Source organism: Xenopus laevis, chromosome 9_10L, assembly GCF_017654675.1.
Source record: "Xenopus laevis strain J_2021 chromosome 9_10L, Xenopus_laevis_v10.1, whole genome shotgun sequence".
Classification (NCBI taxonomy): domain Eukaryota; kingdom Metazoa; phylum Chordata; class Amphibia; order Anura; family Pipidae; genus Xenopus; species Xenopus laevis.
In genome coordinates, this window is record NC_054387.1 from 80,757,182 (window position 1) to 80,772,987 (window position 15,806).

Below are 15,806 nucleotides of genomic sequence, written 5' to 3' on the forward strand. Positions count from 1 at the left end.
AACAGAGTTCTCATGCAGAAAACTAAAGAGTGGACAAAGGCCTCATACCTCTCAAGTATTTGAAAGCTGTGCTGTAGACCAACCAGACATCCAGGGTGCAAAATACATTAAGGGGCACATTTACTAAGTGAATTTTCGAATTTAAAAACTTCGTGTTTCGAACAAATTTTTGGGTACTTCGACCATCGAATAGGCCTAAATTCGACATAGATTCGAAGTAAAAAAGTTGACTTCGAAAATCGAAGTACTGTCTCTTTAAAAAAGTTCGACTTCGACACTTCGCCACCTTAAACCTGCCGAATTGCTATGTTAGCCTAATGGGACCTCCTAGAACCTATAGCCAACATTTGACTACGTTTTTAAAAGTCGAAGTAAAAACGTTTGATCGGTCGATTAAATCATTCATATCGTTCGAATCGAAGGGTTTCATCGTACGATTGAACGATTTTACTTCGACCGAATATGGCCAAATTCGATTAAAAAAAAACTTTGACTTCGACTTCAAATATCGAAGTAATGAAATTCGATGGTCGAATTTTGAAGTTTTTTACACTTCGAAATTCGACCCTTGATAAATCTGCCCCTAAGTAAATGGGCTTTACTCCTATATTAAATAGGAAACAAAACATTTACATTTGGGAAATGCAGCAAAAATTAGAATTAAACTCAAAAATAATTTAGATAAAAAGACTGTCTTTTAGAATTTTCATACCACCTGGGTGCTGAATCCTATAATTAGGGGCAGATTAATCAACGGTCGAGGTGAATTTTCGAATGAAAAAAAAAAAATTGAATTTCAAGCTATTTTTTGTGTACTTCGACTAGGGAATAGTCCAAATTCGATTAGAATTTGAAAAAAATTCGAAAATTTGAATATCTACATTTATTATGTACTGTCTCTTTAAAAATGCGACCATTCGCCATCTAAAACATGCCGAATTGCTGTTTTAGCCTATGGGGGACCTCGTAGAACCTTTTTGGAGTTAATTGGTGGACTTTGAAAAATCTAAGGTTTTTTTGGGAAAAACTTCAAATCAAATTCGATCGAATACGCTATTCATTCATTTCGTATGATTTGAGTTTGGCCGAATACAGATCTATTGATCGAAAACGGACCTATTCGACCAAAAAAAACTTTGACTTAATTTCGGTTGGTCTTTTTGAATTTCAATGTTTTTTCAATTTGAAATTCGACCCTTGATAAATATGTCCCTTAGGGGCAGATTTATCAAAAGTCGAGGTGAATTTTTGAATTAAAAAAATTTGGATTTCGAGCTATTTGTTGTGTACTTTGACTACCGAATTGTCCAAATTAGATTTGAATTTGAAAAAAGTTTTTTTTGGGGAAAAACTTTGATTCGAATTCGATCGAATGAGCTATTACTTAGATTTGTATGATTCGAATTTTGCCGAATCCTGACCTATTCGATGGAAAACTGACCTATTTGGCCAAAAAACAACTTCTACTTAATTTTGGTTGGTCTTTTTGAATTCGAATTTCGAAGTTTTTCAAAATTCGACCCTTGATAAATATGCCCCTTGATATTGTGTAATTAAAATATGATTGCAAGGAGTGTTTCCCTGTGTATATTTACAGTAAATGAGATGATACAAAGGGGGGGGGCATTAATGCCCACAAGTTCTGTGCTTGATGCAATTATATCACTTCTGGCACAATGGTCCCTGCCGTGTCAAAATTAACAAAATTGTGCTCGCATTTCACCATATATCAGACACAATTGCAGCTTTCCAGGTCTGGTTGGCATAATTTCTGGATGAAAGTAGCACCTATACCTGATTCTTTAGACAAAAGTGTGCCATGTCTAATTGTCTTGATGATGCACAGCGCTTGGGCTAATGCCAGACAGTGCTGAAATATGGTGGAGGCAATATGGAGGCAATACAGGATGGTAATGCCAGAGTAGGGGCTGATATTCACCCTGCATATTTCACCTGGCATAGTTCAGCTGAAGCTACTGCCTGGTCACTCAATTCAGAGACTGGAATATGAATAGGAGAGGGATTGAAAAGAAAGATGAGAAATAAAAAGTAGCAATAAACAATACATTTGTAGCTTTACATAACATTTGGTTTTTTAGATGGGGTCAGTGATCCCAATTTGAAAGCTGGAAAGAGTCAGAAGAATGCAAATAATTCAAAAACTATATAAAAAAATCTAGACCAATTAAAAATGTGCTTAAAATTAGCCATTCTATAACTTAATAAAAGTTAACTTAAAGATGAACCACTCCTTTCAGTACCTTATAAAAGGGGTTTGACTCACAACTGACTGGGAAAATTTGCGTGAACTCAACTGCACATAAATAAGCTTGTAGGAATCATAGCTGAGGCAATGTAAATGCATGCATTGTACTTAAAAACTATATCATTATAAAAAATATAAATTCTGACATGCTAAAAACAACCATACACTCTTAAAGCTTACATAATTAGGGATGTACCAAATACATTATTTTTGGATGCAGCTGAATATTGAATACCCTGAAAAAGATTCAACTAAATATTGAACAATATCTAACCCTAATTTGTAAATGAATCATCTGAGTATAAAAACATGCTGTGTCCAGAGCTTTAAGTCAAATGATTTAGCATTAAGCTGAATGCTGAAAGATTTGTCATGTGATAGGGCCCTTTAACTATCTATGCATTTTTAGGATGTTGCACTTCCATTGCTATATTTTAAAACAATGCTTGTTCATTTCATGTGGTTTTTGCAACTGGCAAAACAATTAAAAAAAGACAAATTGATATATGTCAGTCAATTACACACTTTACTGATTGACTGAAAAATGCTTGTTTCCCAAGTTCAGTATACAGTATATCAAATACTGCCCCTAAATAATTGTTTTGTAATTCCCAAACACCTGGTATAGCTACACTTTTCCAACTGACCACTAGCGCCCCTGTAAATGAGTTTACCTTCTATCTCTGATTTTTACTGACTGCAACTTTAATGGACAACTATTTCAATATTGTGAGGAACTATTAATATTTCGTGTGATCTCTGCAACACCTTTGATATACAGTAGATATACAATATCTAATGGTATTTACCATAGTGAACTGATTCACCAACTTTAAATCATACAAAATAAATGTATCATACAACCTCCTACACAATACTGTATGCATGAAATATATACATATGCACCTAGGAGTTTATTATATAAACAGATCTATACTGATGACATGAGAAACATCATTAAGTCATCAGCAGGTACAGAACCATAACAACATTTCTTAATTTCTCTCCCACCTGTAACATAACAAAGCCCTCAGGTTGCTCAAAAATAACTCTTTATTCAGTTAAAGGTATTTAATGATGATGTTTTGGATTTTATGTAATGTGCCAAATTCTGTTTTTCTAAGAATTGGCTCGTAGTCTGTAAAGATTTGTTTCTAGGAGACATAAAACTGTGTGGAGTCAGACATCTGCCACTGGGTATATCACACTGCAAAACATCTTGTGCCTATGTGCATTGCTCTATCAACACTCACAAACAGCCTAGTCTGGAGCGGAATATGTACATAAAATACAGAAAGCTCAGCATATGCAAAAAGATCTATTTACAGCCAACTAAACCAAGCTCGACTTTATACAGCATATTCCCAAGGATTAGCTTGTAGGATAAGAACACAGGAATCAGCTAAATGGTTTTTGTGCAAAATACTCACTTTAATTTATTCTAAACATGTATGATTTCCAACATCATATTTTAATATTGGAGGGAAATAAATGACAAGTCATAAACAGGAAAAAAATTGCACAAATAAAAATGAGCATTTTGAAGTGTAATATTCTTCATTAGACTATTATATTGCATTGTAATTTTAATTGCACGAAGCACACTTTTAAAGTAGCATAATCTTCTGGAGCAAACACCTATTTTTGTAACACTGGTGCAAACTATAAAATTCCCAACCTTTCTTTCACCGTTGGAAATGGTCACCAAAAAGTTTCTGGGTTCACAAAAGCTTCCTCAAATCTGATCAATGGAAAATTGTAAAATTTTGCAAATATTTCTCCTTCACAGTCTTTTATTGTATTACAATACCCCAGTATTATTTTTAAAGCATGTAAATTACAATTTTAGCAGCAAATAAATACCTGAAAACAATTAATACTTTAGTGCTTCATGACGTATTAGCCACAGAGCCAGGCTTACAATCAGGATAAAGAACACTTAGGAACTGAATTATAGAGAATCAGGCCCTGGCCCTAATCTGGATCGCCATATATTAAAGGGGTTGTTCACCTTCCAAACACTTTTTTCAATTCGATTGTTTTCAGATTGTTCACCAACAATAAAGACTTTTTTCAATTACTTTCCATCTTATATTTTTTACAGTTTTTCCAAAATCCAAAAGTTTAAAGGGGAACTCCAGCTTCCAAACACAAATTTGATAAAGAGACCCACATAACACATGAACGCCTAATATACCCATCACAGTTACCTGTTTCTTCAAAAAGTATGAATAAATGCTATTTTCTATGCTGAAATCCAGCTGGTTAATAGTTCTTCTCTTTCTGCATCATTTGAAATTCTGACAGGGAAAGAGAGACTAAAACACTGACACTACAAATTGTAACAACTTCTCCACAGCTTACAGACAGCATGCAGGAACTACATAACCCATAATGCATTGCACTATGATGTTCTGTTCCTTATTGAAATCACATGTGCAGGGAATTGTGGGGTTTGGAGGATGCAGTCTAAGAACAGCTGGCTGCTGATACAAAGTAACAGTAGTCAGCCAGCTCAGAAAAGTAGTCAGAAAGAGCAGCAGAAGAGCAGGGGGCTAGGCTTAGGGAACTGTCAGAAACCATTAAAAATCATGAAAAGTCTGCATATTTTTTAATTGATGTATATCGCAAAGTTGCTTGAAATTATGTTTACTTTTCAAAAAGCTTAAGTTATGTTTTTGTTAGGGATGCACCGAATCCAGGATTCGGTTTCGGGATTTGGCCAGGATTCGGCCTTTTTCAGCAGGATTCAGATTCTGCCGAATCCTTCTGCCTGGCCGAACTGAATCCGAATCCTAATTTGCATATGTAAATTAGCGGCGGGGAGGGAAATCATGTGACTTTTTTCACAAAACAAGGAAGTAAAAAAAGTTTTCTCCTTCCCACCCCTAATTTCCATATGCAAATTAAGGTTCGGATTCGGTTCGGTATTCGGCCGAATCTTTTGCAAAGGGTTCGGCCAAATCCAAAAAAGTGGATTCAGTGCTTCCCTAGTTTTTGTGGAGTTCCCATTTAATGTCCTGTCTCTGGTGTTTCATTCAGTCTGTCAGTTTAGTAATTCAGGTGCAGATTCTGAGCTGTTACAATTTTATAACATTTAGTTGATACATTTCTCAGCAGCATCTCTAAAGTAACTATTGTATCAATTCAGCTGCCTTTAAATAATTATTTCAAATTCTATTTTATCGTGTTAGTCAAGCAAAATTAACTTTAATTACACTATATAAATTATTTGAATCTTGTTTTCATCAATCTGGGAACTCATAATTATAGCAAACAGACAGGAGCCATATTGTGGACACTGGTATTAAGACAAGCCTTGTATCATCTCAGGATCTTGTTTGTGCACCAGAATGGGGGACCCAATGTCCATCCCCAAAATGAAAATAATTGTCTGCCCCGTCTCTATACATAAGGCAGGCAATATTTGGTTGACAGCAGAGATTTTTAAATGAACAACTATGAATGCTTAAATAAAAAAATTTGGATTACATGTTTAATTTGAAAATACTTTTACTATACAGCTTTTTAATGTCTATGTGATAGGTCCACTTTAAAGGGGTTGTTCACCTTCCAACACTTTTTTCAGTTCATTTGAGTTCACCAGAAATAAAGACTTTTTCCAATAACCATTTTTACAAAATCTAAGTTTAAAGTTTAATATTTGTGTCTCTAGTGTTTGAGTCTGTCAGCTCAGTAATTCAGGCACAGACTCTAAACTGTTACAATTTTGCAACATTTAGTTGATACATTTTCAGCAGCATCTCTGGAGTATTAGCAACAATTGTATTAATTCTAACAGATGCCTGTAATGAAATTCAGATATTCTGCTCAGCAGAGCAATGATAAGAAATGTATCAAATAAATGTATCAATTTAGAACAGTTTACAGGGTCGGTGCCCTTCCCTCCCAGAGGTGCTTTAGAAGGCGAAAATGACACTTTACACTTCAATATTAGAAAAACAGTAACATATAAAAATTTCTGGTGAACTATCTGAAACCAACTGAACTGAAAAAAGTGTTGGAAGCTGAACAACCCCCTAAATGAAAACCAGAGATTCAGCAATGACAGAGATAATATTGAAGCATTAAGGGAAATTGCGATGGGGCTAGTCAGCAAGGATGCTATTATTGCATGAAAAAAAGACATAACTTCAGACGAATCAAGAGCACTTTAGAAAGTAATGTAGTTAGCAATGTTTATTGGGCTTTCCTTGTCCTTTAAGACAAAACAACCACTTATTTTAAACTTGAAAGTGAAAGGTTCAAAGTACAGCTCTGGTTCAATAATGTTCAAAACAGGTAAACCGATGAATAAACTATGGTGCACATTTACTAAGGGTCGAAGTGAATTCAAAGTGAATATTCGAATTGAAAAACTTTGAATTTCAAAGTAATTTTTGGGTACTTCAACCATCGAATAGGCCAAATTCGACTTCGATTCAAAGTGAAAATGCTTCGACTATTCTACCATTTGATAATTGAAGTACTGTCTCTTTAAAAAACCTGCCGAATTGCTATGTTAGCCTATGGGGACCTCCTAGAACATATAGCCAACATTTGGCTACGTTTTTAGAAGTCGAAGTGAAATCATACAATTGTACGATTAAATCGTTCGAATCGTTCGATTCTAAGTAAGATCGAAGTACGATCAAAGTACGATCGTTCGAATGTTGTACGATCGTACGATCTTAAAAATCCTACGAATTCGACTTCAAATGTTGAACTAGCCTATTCGATGGTCGAATTTCGTAGTTTTTTGCACTTCAAAATTTGACCCTTGATAAATCTGCCCCTTAGTGTGATCAATGAAAAATCTCCTAATAATAATTTCCCACTAAAAGCTAAAATATATCACAGAAATAGGATTTAAGAATGCATGAGATTATGGTAAAAACACTGCCAAATATCTGTGCTTTCTGAATAATTATTTCCAGATAATAGATGCCACGCCTATACAATATTTACCAGAGATGGTTGATCGGTATCTAGGAAGAGCTACTTTAAAACTGCCATGAAAAAACAAGTCTAATGAAATATCAGATGCCGCCACAAAACTAACAGATGTTTCAATGGTCATCTGTGAAAAACCATAAGCATATGTGCTGGAAATCTGAGTCTATCTTGGAATCAGTCGGCGTGTAAATCATAGCATTTACTTGGAGCCATAAACGGATCAGATACACATAGTCTATTTCATAAGTATGAGCAACAATGGGGGCATCAGCTTCTACTCTGAACTTTATTACCTATGCAGTGGTTCCGTGAGAAAATGTCTAATTAAATTCAAACTGCAAAAAGAAAGACTTTTAATATAATAGCAGCCTGTTATTTCCAATTTTCTACTCCAATTAAAAAAATATTAGTTGGGCTCTATGTCTTCTGTATTTTTATAATATGAAATATTGGTAGAAAGAAAAGCTACACAAAATGCATCTGCCCCTCAGGTAAGCAAACTGTGATTATTTTGCACATTTCAGACAAATATTTTATGGATATATTATATGCATAGATATGGACACACACACATATATATTATATATATATTATATATATATATATATATATATATATATATATATATATATATATATATATATATATATATACACACACATATGGACCACGAGTGGCAAGTATCTGGGTCACAGAAACAATAATCACAATTTAGACCAAAAGACATAACAGGGAGAAATATGGAACCTGTTATTCACAATGCTCGGGACCTGAGGTATTCTGGATAAGAGGTATTTCTGTAATTTGGATCTCCTGTTTATCATGCTGTGCAATAAAATGGTGACAAAATACACCACATATTACCAGGCTGTTTTAAAATATTTATCAAGCTGTGTATTGATTTTCAGCAATCGCCTACCTCTGTGTAAAAATCCAGCGTAAACAGGAGCAGCCATTTGAAAATGCTATGAGATAATATAGTGTTCATTCATCATATTTTCTTTAATTTTTTTTTGCTGGAACTTAATTGCTGCATGCATTTTCCCATTGACACAAGGTCTGAAGTGGTGTACAGTAAAGACATTAAATCCAGCATTCAGGCAGTGTCAAATAAAACACACACCTCGATAAATTTGTCTATTTTACACAGCTTTTTACACGTTTTTCTGGAGTCAATGATTTTACACAGGATTATAAATAGGCCCTTTAGTCTATTTAAAAAAAACATTTAAACATTAGATTGTTATGCTTCCAATAAGGATTAATGATATCTTAGTTAGGATAAAGTATAAGGTACTGTTTTATTACTGTATTACAAATAAAAGGGAAATTATTTATTTGCCTAAAATTGGCTCTATGGGAGATGGTCTTCATGTAATTTAGAGCTTTCTGGATATCAGGTTTACTGATAAGGAATCCCATACCATTCCCAGCAAATGACACAGAAACCTCCAGGCTTACAAATGTAAATATACTTCATCACAAGTACTGATCCTCTACAGGCTTAGGTAGCAGCTGGCCTGTGGGCTGAATGGTTGGATACTGTACAAGTGGCCATACACATGTGTAACGAGCATCCATTTGTGCCAACATCCCAATCAACTGGAGATGTAAGAACTAAATAGGAACTGTGGCTCCTTTTCACATCCTCATTTGAAGATGCACTATACACTCTAGTGATGTGTGGGGCATCAAATAAAACAGCATTTCAGCCCAAGTCCCAACTGGTCCACCATCCCACCCTGATTTATAAACCCACCACACACTCACCATATCTAGGGGCAGATTTACATATGGTCGAATATCGAGGGTTAATTAACCCTCGATATTCGACTGCCGAATGTAAATCCTTAGACTTCGAATATCGAAGTCAAAGGATTTACCGCAAATAGTTCGATCGAACGAAAAATAGTTTGATCGAACTATTAAATCCTTCAAATCGTTCGATTCAAAGGATTTTAATCCATTGATCGAACGATTTTTCTTCGACCAAAAAATTGCTAGGAAGCCTATGGGGACCTTCCCCATAGGCTAACATTGCACCTTGGTAGGTTTTAGGTGGCGAAGTAGGGGGTCGAAGTTTTTTTTAAAGAGACAGTACTTAGATTATCGAATGGTCGAACGATTTTTAGTTTGATTCATTCGATTCGAAGTCAAAGTCGTAGTCGAAGTAGCCAATTCGATGGTCGAAGTAGCCAAAAAAACCATTTGAAATTCAACGTTTTTTTTATTCTATTCCTTCACTCGAGCAAAGTAAATGGGCCCCCTAATCTCACCAAATGGGGGAATGCTATATATCATGGCAATACAAATACAAATGGAAGAGATGTCACCAGAAGGGTTGGGACAGAATGAAAAACTAAAGATTATTGCAAGAGTATCTAAATGTAGATTCATTTGCCATGTGCCTATGAGGGGATTCTAATCATCTGCTGCAAATCCAGTTCATCATAGATAGAATCTGGATGGTGCCCATTACCCATGCATGTTACATTCATTTGCAGGTTTACTGTATTCATAGGTTTATTGTACTTGACTTGACCAACTGGTTTTAATATCAAGAGAACATTATTGAAAAGTCATGATGAACTTTCTATTTATTATTGTGAAATGCATGATCACAATGATAGGGTTAACAAGGGTAAGATATAAAGCAATGGCTGGTCCCATTATTGAGAGTCCTACAGGCCTGCACTATACCATTACAAAGCTCTGCTTCATGCACTGACAGATGTCTTACTTTAGGTATCCAAAACAGACTAAGAGTATCTATTTCAATCACATCTGTTCACAAAGAGCTGTGGCAGACATGGATATACACTCAGAATGAATCATGTTTCGGGATATTTATGTCTTTGCCATAATGTTTTTAGGATTGAACGCTGCTATGCCCCCTAAAGAGACCACTTTGCTTCTTCAATTAAAATTCAAATGTTTCAAAGATTTCTGCACCATACCACTAGCTTTCATTAGTAAGAAGGAAATGCAGACTCATGCAGTGATATTATGCTTATATTATAAGTTGACTAGGCTTTAGTTTTTTTTTTTTAAAAAAAAGGAAAAATTAAATGAAAACATAGTGCCCAAATCAATAGTTTCAGAAAAACAAAAAACAAGAAAAATTGGGGTTTAAAGGGTTACAGACTCAAAGGGAATCTCCAACATAAAACTGTTTGGACAATGAAAGGAAATATCATTCAAAGCAACTTCCCAGTACAGTGTATACATTAATTAAAAAGTTGTAATAGTTTTATAGTTATTTGTAAATAAATGTAATTGCAAATAATTATTTGTAAATAAATGTAATTGCAACTGAAATCAGTAATTCCACTTTACAGGTGGGATTATCCAGCGTACCCTTAAAAAGTCTCCTGTGATGCAACCTGGATGTTAACCTTAAAATGAACTAACTATGTTATAGAATAGACAGTGGCATTCTGTGACACAATAACACTTCATTGCTAACATTTAAGTTTTGCTGCTCTTATTTTTTCCAGTGTAACTGTGGCCAGTACACCAAAATAAATGTTAGAAAATCAGATGCAAAGCATGGCTTACATTTTTCAGAGCAGGGGTTGGGTCATTTCTGAATGATGGCATTCACATGGCTTTAGTGTTCTTTTGTTGGATGTCTACCTCACGTATTAATGCAACCCGGTGAGGGAACCTGGAATAACTGCTAGCTCCAGGGACCTCAATTGTCAATAAGCACAACTGTGCCAAATTCAGTAAAAGTAAAATGGCTCTTAGCTCAACTATAATGCACTGCGAGGAGTGTTTTGTATGTAAGTGCCTTTAATGAATAGTGTCAATAAGGGCAACATATTGGTCCATTAAATGTAAACAAATATTTGTAAATTACCCTTAATGTGTGCACTGTGGGCAGCTGGCAGGTCTGGATTGAGAATCAAAAGAGGCCCTGGTATTTCAGGTACACAGAACCCACCAGCCCCAATAAATAGTGACTGTTTATGGCAATTTACAGTAGCTCCTATGTATTTGCCAGAACCCAGATTATCAGTCCAGGCCTGGTGGCTGGACCTGGATTTATCACCTCCACTGGGTTCTGGAAACCCAAAGTAATTAAATAAGTTAGAAAGTTTAAAAAAATTACACATCCATCATCCATCAGCCATGTCTATATATAACCTGCATAAATACCTTCCAGAAGAACGCAAAACCCCATCTCAAGCCTTTCTAATTTTCCGCAAGGGGGAGGGGAATTCCTTTCTGATTCCAAGATGGACAATTGGACTAGTCCCTGGATCAACTTGTACTGTAAGCTACTGTAAGCTATCTTCCATAACCATGCATTTCCTCATTTGCTAAAAACCCATACAAACCCTTCTTGAAGCTATCTAATGTATTAACCTGTACAACTGTTCAGGGAGAGAATTCCACATCTTCACAGCTCTCACTGTTAAAAAAAACATTTCTGAAAATTTACCTACTGCTAAATAAATAAATAAATGAGAAATTATTATAGGCTCCCCTTATATACTTATACATAGTTATCATATCTCCCCTTAAGTGAATTGTCTCCATGTAAACAACCCAAACTTGGCCATTCTTGAAACTATCAAGCTTAGTTGCCCTCTCTGGGCCCTCTCTAATTCAATAATATCCTGTTTGAGCACTGGAGACCAGAACTTCACAACATATTCTATATGGGGCCTTAACAGTGCTCTGTAGAGTAGAAGAATAACCCCCTCCTCATGAGAATATATGCTCATTTTACTACAACTTGTGTGAAGTGACCCCAACTACATACCTCACAACTGTCCTGATTTTGACAGCTCAGCCCTTAGTCCCGGGTTTCCTACTGAAATGTCCAAACTTTATCTTTGATCGCCTGCACTGATGCCAGAAAAAGATACAAAGTTTCTGAAACTTAATTAAAATATGTCTTTTTGGCAGAGAGACCAGAACAGTCAGCAGCTGCACTTGGATACTTTTGTACCAATAGGATAAGCAAAGAAACAATTGTAACTATTTAAGATAAGCGGGTCTCTTGGAAGAACTGAGACTAGCAGCTTAAATGGCTTTTCAGCAAAACTCTTATCACACATAAAACATTGCACTAAAACTCCCAGAAATGTGTTTAAACGTCCATAACCTAACACATTTTGTAACATGGATATAGTAATTAGGGGGTGTGGTCATAAAATGGGCATTGTCAAACACTTTCCTCCATTTTGTACTGGCACAACTTATTGTCCCTCTTTCCTTTTTTTGAATGTTGGGAGTTATGCCACTATGTGGGTGCTAACCCATCAATGTAGAGACAAACTGCAGACTATCAGCATAAAATTATTGTAACACTCTTCTTTGGACAAAACACAAATCAATTCTTCTACCCAAACTAAAGGATATAAATAAATGAGAACCAAGAAGCCAACAGACTAGCTAGGCTTGTGGCCTGGCTCATACATATTTAAATGGGAACAATTCTTATTGGTTAACTTCCCAAATCACTCTAACGTATTGTTTTAAAGGTAGAGATGTTACAGAAACAGTAAGTATCAAGTTGAGGAAGTTGAAGAACAAGGAAATGGCATTCCTTGTGGGTGGCAATTTGTTAAGCACTTCCCTGTTTATTTGCAGTGATGGCAGGCAATACAACTTTCCACCGAAATCCTGTGATGGGCTAGAGACACAGGCAAGCCAACTAAGGCTAATGTCATACTAGTAAAATAATCTGCACAAGTACGATGGACCACCGATCCCTACCGATATCTGTGTAATATGGATATTGGTCATTTAGGGATCGGCAGGTTTGATGCTCCATGTAGGCCAGTGGATAATGCATCCGAAGTTAAAGAGCTGCAGCTGTAATGATGTGGGTGGTCTGCATGAACAATGAGAAAAGCAGGGAGACGGCCATGCTGTAAGCGGCCAGTCATACAGTAACTGTTTGTTTGGCTCATGAGAGCATAGGAGATCAGCCTGTGTATGGCCAACTTTACACTATATGAGACCCTATCAGGCCCAGACTGGTAATCTGGGGATTCTGGCAAATGGCAGATGGGCTGCTGTAAAATGCAGGTGGAGGGCTGTTTGGGCCTCTGTGTACTTGAAATGCCTATTTTGAATCTCAGTACAGGCCTTGACCTTTTCATACTATCCCCCACTGATATATCAACTCACACAACATCTCAGGGTAGAGATTTACATTTCCTCCTCACACTGGGACAAACAGAAATTCTGGCCAATCTTTGTGTGCACATTGTTTAAACATGAACCGATAAACCAAACTGTGTAAATTGGGTACCTGTGTGTGTAAACTGAGAAGTGCTGGGGGAGGAAGTTTCCCTAGCAACCCTAGAGGAATGCAGCAGGGTCTGTGCATGGAGTAACAGTAGAAGCATTATGCTTGGAGATGGGCTGTAACAAGAGCTTAAGCCTAAGGTATCACTTGCTGTAACTTGTCACGCTGGCTTTTTCAGTCAAAGGAGATTGCAGATTGTAGAGGAGAAGTTTGGGGCCCTGGCCATACAGAAAAATTGGGGAATTGGCTGAGGGGGGATCAGTATATGAATTAGGAGTGTTCCAATTGCAAGCCTTCAAAATGCTGGGAAGTATAAGGGCTTTTTCAATCACAACCGAGAAAGTGCCACGAATAACTGATGATAAACTCACCACTTTGAAATGGTGGTACAAGTGCACTAGACCCTCAGCTCAAGGGGGAGCGGATAGACGGCAATGTAGACTAGGCACTCTAGAATATCCACACGGACACAAATATGGAGTAAAAAATTGCTTATTTCAATAAAATTATACAGTGTATACCTCCTAATGACCCTACACATTTTGTAGGGCTATTAGGAGGTGTTCACTTTTTAATTTAAATATACAAGGTCTCCCATCAGAGGCAAAAGTCCAGGCAAGGGCCCGATGTTATGGGGGGGGCAGAGTCTATGATCCTATTGACAGGCTGCAGAGGGGGTACAATGGTCAGGGTTTGGTGCAGATCATGGGTGTGTTGAAGTAGAGCAATGTAAGGTTGGCACAGGGCATGACAAGGCATGCAAATTAAATTAAACCTCATTCTACTTAGTTGGCAGGCCTACCACCCAGGGGCCCAAGCAAACATTGGGCCAATAACCTGTGCCCTGCTATGTGTATATGTATGGGGGGCCCATGATTTCTTACGGTGGTCTGTAACAACAGCTGGATGGTAGCAGGCTGGACACTCCTGATGATGCCCCATCTTCTTGCAACCTATAGGCTGCTGCTGCTGCGGAACTATATATATCTCAGATGGGCCAGCAATGTGGCAACAAAACTCAAGTGCATCCCCTCGCCACAACTCTGCCGCAGATTGTCAGCTGTTCAGCTACTTTGAGTAGGCGTGACCCTCACAGTCACACTCACCTGGACTCTCTGGCTGAATGGGGTTCCACAGCAACTGGCTGCAAGTTAGCGACACGTCGCAGCTTCTTTTCTCCATCTCAAAAATGCCCCGCAACAGAACTGGCGAAAGACCGCTGCCGGATTCGTCGATGGACCGATCATCTGTGTCGCTGAGAGCCCTGACTCCAGACCTGTCGCTGCCCGAGCTCCAGACATCGCAGCGCTCACTAAGTTGATGCGGGACAGAGACTGTTCGCTTCCCAAATAAGTGGCGCCGTGGACTCGCCCTGCTCCTCTCATCAAGCTCCTCCAAATCGTCGCTCCAGGCGCTCACCCGTCGTGAAGCACCGGGCAGGCGCAAGGTCTTGCCCATGTTGTCGCTCTTTGAGTTTGGCACTTTAGGGGTTTGGGTACTCTGCGTGTTGAGGCCTTGGTTGTCATGGTAACCGTCCTGCACGCGCGACGCCATCTCACTCTGCCAGTGCAAGGGGTGGGGGTGCCTGGGTCACGTATCAGCTCTGCTACAGGCGAGGCGCGGGCACGTGGAACATGTGATTGCCAGTCTGTGTCCCACTGTCTCCACGCAGCACCTGCGTTCTTCCGTTTTTAATTGGAAGTGTTTTTCCCACTTTAGAGAGGAAGCCCACCATGAGGGGCACTGACTGAGCTGAGCCGTTGATATATATAGACGAAAATATCTCCATAGTACACTGTAGCTGGGGGGTGCTAAAATGATTTACAAACAGCAGCAACTAATAAAAGCTGGGTTAAGCACCAAAACTCCGAGGTGACTTCTGATATCCTCATATTTTACAACTGGGGGTAAATTAGTTATTATTATACCCAAGTTTTAGTGAGTCCTGGGGCAAAAATTACTGACACTCACTAAGCACCAATTATAACTTGGGATTCACCGAAAACACTATTTTAGATTCGGCCGAACCCCCGAATACTTCGCGAAAGATTCTGCTGAATACCGAATCCTAATTTGCATATGTATATGGGAAGGGGAAGACATTTTTAACTTCCTTGTTTCATGACAAAAATTCCCGCAATTTCCCTTCACACCCCTAATTTGCATATACAAATTAGGATTCGGTTCGGTCAGACAGAAGGATTCGGCCGAATCCTGCTGAAAAAGGCCGAATCCTTGCTGAATCCTGAACCGATTTCTGGATTCGGTGCATCCCTAATTATAACTGATGACATCACTAAACTGACAGGGTGATAT

At 37.7% G+C, this 15,806-nt stretch overlaps 1 protein-coding gene across 1 annotated transcript in view; it reads right to left on the minus strand.

Annotated features, from left to right (window-relative positions):
- Positions 1–15,096, minus strand: part of cerkl.L (ceramide kinase like L homeolog) — a 56,773-nt gene extending 41,677 nt beyond the window's left edge. The window contains exon 1 of the mRNA XM_018236007.2: positions 14,597–15,096. Coding sequence (XP_018091496.1) covers positions 14,597–15,044 — 448 coding nt within the window. The 5' untranslated portion in view covers positions 15,045–15,096. The remainder of the gene's footprint in view (positions 1–14,596) is intronic.
- Positions 15,097–15,806: the final 710 nt, after the last annotated feature.